The sequence below is a fragment of the Geospiza fortis genome, unplaced genomic scaffold (genome assembly GCF_000277835.1).
Source record: "Geospiza fortis unplaced genomic scaffold, GeoFor_1.0 scaffold1081, whole genome shotgun sequence".
Lineage (NCBI taxonomy): Eukaryota > Metazoa > Chordata > Aves > Passeriformes > Thraupidae > Geospiza > Geospiza fortis.
Window position 1 is genome coordinate 800933 of NW_005054503.1, and position 5339 is coordinate 806271.

At 37.8% G+C, this 5339-nt stretch overlaps 1 protein-coding gene across 1 annotated transcript in view; it reads right to left on the reverse strand.

The window, feature by feature from the left end:
- The window catches only part of PLCG2 (phospholipase C gamma 2), a 60087-nt gene that overhangs the window by 26480 nt on the left and 28268 nt on the right, over positions 1-5339 (reverse strand). The window contains exons 8-12 of the mRNA XM_031063410.1: positions 4329-4413; positions 3535-3618; positions 2145-2188; positions 966-1038; positions 1-77 (exon numbers count right to left, since the gene is read on the reverse strand). The exon at positions 1-77 is cut by the window's left edge and continues 31 nt beyond it. Of these exons, the coding sequence (XP_030919270.1) occupies positions 1-77; positions 966-1038; positions 2145-2188; positions 3535-3618; positions 4329-4413 (363 nt within the window). The remainder of the gene's footprint in view (positions 78-965; positions 1039-2144; positions 2189-3534; positions 3619-4328; positions 4414-5339) is intronic.

A 5339-nucleotide genomic window follows, 5' to 3' on the forward strand; every position in this document is an offset into this window, starting at 1 on the left:
GCAGTTTCTCTCATAGTGTCATCAATAAACTTTGTCATTCGTTCTCGGACTTTACTGAGATCCTGCGCCCAAGATTCCTTCAGATAATTGCAATACAGTAAAAAAAAACCAACTTTAGAAGTGGTGTTATTCAATACAAAAATCAAACAAGGAAGAGAGAGATCTACAGAGAGAGACACACTATGTAAGTAACTATGTGCGTTGACAGGGAAAAAATTGCTGGCTTCCTTGGACATGCCTTAACTATAATCTCTTTCATTTCTAAGTGCCTTAGAAAACAGTGCCTTAGAAAACATCCTTTGAAAACAGTGAAATTGGGAGAAAAAGAAAGTAGCAAGCTTACACAGGAAGTGTAGGTCTCACTTTTCAATCACATTTGCAAACCTGGACCTCAGCAGTGCCTAGCAAATACTGCACCATTTTTTCACATGGAGTCTGTGCTAAATAACATTACAGGAATCCATGAAGGCACATTTCCAATCCCTGCCTTCATCCTTATCTGCTTGCTGGCACAGGACATTTAACTGGCTCTATTCAATAGGAAATTACCTCTGACTGCAATACAGGCAGGCAGCAATGCGAGAGCTGCAAAAATGGGGCCACGGCCAAGGCCCTACCCCAGGCCCCTCTGGTGACAGCAGAGACCAGACCAGGCATTCATCTCTGACTGCACACAGCATTTATTTCTAACCTTGTCTGTTTATCTACATGACTAAGCGGAGGCTTGTTAAAATCTTATTTACTTTGTCCTCCCTCTTGTCCTCTGGTGCACCTTCAGAGGCTTTATATAGATGAAAAATAATAGCTCTTGTGGACTTCAATGGAGAAGGAGAAATCTTTCCAAGGCCCAGTATTACAGTGGCATCCATCATATCCTATGACTCTTCACATTTCTTTTTAATGAGCACAGAATTCTGTGATACAACCCCAAGAAAAAGAGTTCAGTATTTCTGTAATCTTCCCACCTGCTGCTCGTGTATCAGGAATCTCTGGAAGTCATGGAGGTGAACTGCTGAAGCATCTGGACGGTCAGTATTTCTTTAAAAAAAGAAAGGGAAAGTGAAGCTAAAGAAATAAGAGAGGTTAATCAGATGTTACAGCAGAAGATGACATGGGTTTGTATCTTGGATTTACAGTGCCACCAGCAAGAGACTTTTTATAATTTCAATGGGATTTAGAGTAGGCTTGTATTATCCAATTACTTATTTTGAGCCTCCTGGATTCCTGATGTACTTTTGAGAGGGATTCATTGGGAAAAGCACCAAATCTGTAGTCACTGCTTTGTAGCAAATGAACTGCATTAACCTGACCAGGGATTTGGTAAGTTTAGTTGAGGCACATGGAAAAGCTCCTTTTAAATTATCACAGAGCCACACTTCATAAGTAATTCCTTTGTAATATTTAGATGAACTACTGTGACAGACCAAAATCTTCTGAAGAAGGGGGCAAGGTGCAGCTGCACCAAGGGAAAATGATATCACTGATGTGCCTTCTGTAAGTCACAAACACAGGAGCATCTGGTACCAGGAAGGTGCTTACAAATCTGTGCTTTTAAGCAGCCTCACCGTTTAATTATTACATGACCCAGAGCTAAGGAAATACTCAGTATACTCAGAGCAAATTCTACAGTTACTTCCTTAGTCTGTAAGTGTCATATTCAAAACTAAGATAAACCAGTTTAATCCACAATCAACGGGTTAGTAATGCCTGGGATCATCTTCATGCTGTACACATCTTACTTAAACTTTCAAGTCCATCAAGTGGAAGATGCAGAAACCATTACTATCAGCATTCAGCTAAGCTCTAGGCAAAGCCTGTGCACCACACCACTCTCCAGACTGAAACAAAAATTTCTGCATCAAATTGTCCTTCTATAGCTCTGTTCAGCTCTTTATAAAATCAGAGAACAGGCAACTTCAGTCCATATCATTTTTGTAGGCAGAAAGTAAAAAGCAAATCACCAGGGCTTACTTCCAATGTAAGTTCACCTTTCTGAATGCAAAAATATTCATGATTTCTTTTCACTTACTAAAACATTAGAACAAAAAATAAAATTTAAAAAAAAGTGAGGTAATATAAAAAAGATCCTGCAATACTATACAAATATGAAAATGTGGAAAAATAACAGAAATGAAAAGTCTCACCCAAGAATGAAAACAGAGGAGTCCTTTTTGAATTCATCAAGAATCTTAAAACAAACAAACAAACAAAAAAAATCAAACACAAAAAAGGGAAAAAAACATAAATAATAAAAAATATCCAATTTTCTATCTAGGTTCATCTAATAACGTCCATTGGTTTGGAAAGGGGAAATAAATGCCTGTCTGCTCTAGAGAAGTTGCACACAAGTTGGCAAGACACATTTTTAATTAAATATATAAGAAAAAACATACTGCCAAGGCTGGCAACTGCACTTCAGGCCTTTCAATGTGAACACAATTCTCAGACAAAATACTTGCTTTGACAAAGCACAAGCAGTCAAATTTCTGGGGAGCTTTTACTGTTTGATATCATAGAAAAACTGGAATTAAGTATCATTCATCACATTTATTCAAGTGAATATAAAACCTAAATTGTTTCTAGCTTGGCACAGCATCGTTGGAGATTGCAGGAAACTTATCAAGTGACCCAAAGCACTTGTAAGCAAATTGAGAAATTTCTTTGCAGTGATTCACACAGGGCAATAACAGGAGCTTAAATAAGTCAGAGAGGCTCCTTGCTGTGTGTTTTACTCTTCAGCTTTCTGCTCAGGCTAATTAACAGGACTTTCATGGTCAAAACTAAAATCCTGCCAGTTAATCTAGGGTTTTTATCACTGCACCATGATTTCAGCATCACTTTTAAACAGCACAAGTTGTATTGCCAGAAAATCAGCATTGACTTTGACTATCGAAGCTTCTACTTTAGCATCTGCAAAATTAAAGTTGAATCCACAATAAGCACATAATGAAGAAAGATACTCATGCAAGTAATTTCAAATTATGTGTTTTCACACAGCTTTAAAGGGTTCCTAACTTTCAGAGTCACTAAAAGTATGCAGTTTCCACCAGCTTCATGAATCTGTACAGCAAATACAAGGAAACAGTCAGGCAGTTGCCCACTTAAATTAGCTAAAATGTAATTCCACAGCATTTATGCCTCCCAAGGACTGTCTCATGCACGTCCTGTAATGGACTTGCTGCTGGTAATCTGGAATATGGAATTGCTTCTACCAGTAAAAAATACCAGCCAAACCTAATGAAAAGACATTCAGCATCCTGAACAAACTCACAAAATTAGTTCCTCCTAAAAACCCACTAATGTCTGTGCCTGTCTCTACTACCAACACAAAAGAAGCATCATGAATGACTTGTTCATCTCCTCAGGCCAGTTGCTGACAGTGATTGTTATCTACACATCGAGTACAGCACTCACTCTTTTTCTGGTACAAGAATGAGGAAAAAATAAAATCAGTTACAAACAAAAAGAAAACCAGCTCTGACTACTCTGATGCAGATATTGGACAGTATGAAGACAATTTATGAAAAAGCTTACCAATTTCTGTTGTTCAAACATGATTTTCTTGTAGAACAAATGAAATTGTTCAAAAGTAAGCTCTTCCTTCTGAGCACCTATTTCCTACAACAGAAAGTAGCACACAGTGAATTTAGAATTCCTTGAACTGCCCCTTGCACAATGAACAAGTTACTCTTATTCCAGTAGCATTCTCTGTTCTACTCCAACTTTATTTACTTTTAACCACTGGAATTTTAAAATTTATTTATGTTTTTAAGAATACAAACAAGAAAACAGATGTTGGTTTATGACATAGTGCTCCTAGCCCCCATCTTTGGCCTTGCATTTTGCACCCTCACTCCACTTCCGTGACCAAGAGTGAAGTAGAGCATCATTTAGTCAGAAGCAAGAATGTCTGCTTTAAGGGTGGAGAGTTGGAAAGCAGGAAAGGGTGGGGATATTCAAGGTTCCTGTAGGAATGGAATGACCTTCAAAAGCTATTAATACTGGCATCAGTTGGAGAGAAGAGGTTATTAATTGATAATATTGAAAAAAAAATTAATATTAAATTCACGTAGAAAAAAGAAAGAAATACTTTTCTATGTACTTGCTCAGTACTGGAGCTCAAAACCCAATGGTGGCTTTGGTGACCCACACAATGAAATGAAGGAACATTTATGTCTGTATTTTCTTATACCCTCAGATACAGGAAAAGCAAAGCTGACAAATTAATCACTATACATGATATAAATAAAAAAAAATGAAGTGTCCTAAAAAGAAACATCAACACTTATCAGATAATACCAAACACATTTGAGTAACCAGGTAATTACCGCAAATTTATCCTTCAAGTACTTCATGCTGCTCACTTTGAAGTTTACTTGGGGAAGGACAGTTTTCAGCTCTCTAAGACTGATACTGGGAGAAAAAAGGAGAAAAAAAAAGATAGCAAAATCACCACAATGTGTTGTGTCTAGACAGCTACTCATATATTTTCATCAACAGAAAAATATGACTATCAAAACATTTTGTGTGGGGTTCATCTCATGCACCTGTAAACATCTATAAACTTAACACCAACATGGAAGCAAGGTAGACATTGAGAAACAGGTATTTCAATTAATTTGGAATTAAAATAACCATGTTGCATAGATATGTATTTCTCTCTCAGCAATTAATCAGATCTAGATAATCAGCTCAAATGTAGATGTTTATACATGGTCAGATGAACTGCAGCCTTTCTTCCACTGAAACTGGGTTACAGACACAGAAAACATAATGCAAAGGCTGTATTGAACAGATGAGCACAAACAGAAAATCAAAAGCCCCAATTTTCAATACCATTTTAACCTTTTTCTCCGGATGTTATTCAGTCTGGTAATGCTGATTTGCAGCAGCAAGACTCTTCCCTTCTGCAACATCAGAACATGATCTCATTCTCCACTCCCAACCAAGTCTTCCCTTCCAGTTCCATTTACACAGACCTGCTGATTCTTTTCACAGAGTTTCAGAATGCCCAATGATATCCCAGCAACACTTCAAAAACCAAAGTTTTCTAGATAACAGCAAGGCAGCAAGTCAAGGGAGCACAGGTACAAGACCTGTGGGTCCTATTGCTGAAGCCCACAAAATATTAAAGCAATACCAACAGCACCCAACAAAACAAGACTGAAGGACTCTGCCTTGGCCTACAGGACAATTCAGGAGCCATTAAACCTCTGCAAACACAGGGTCAGAACAGAGTTGCTTGAAAGCAACAAAACCAATTAGCACGTAGATGAAAGCAAGACTTCCATCTACATTGTCCATACCAGCAGCTACCCTGTGAGATATTCTCATCTCCA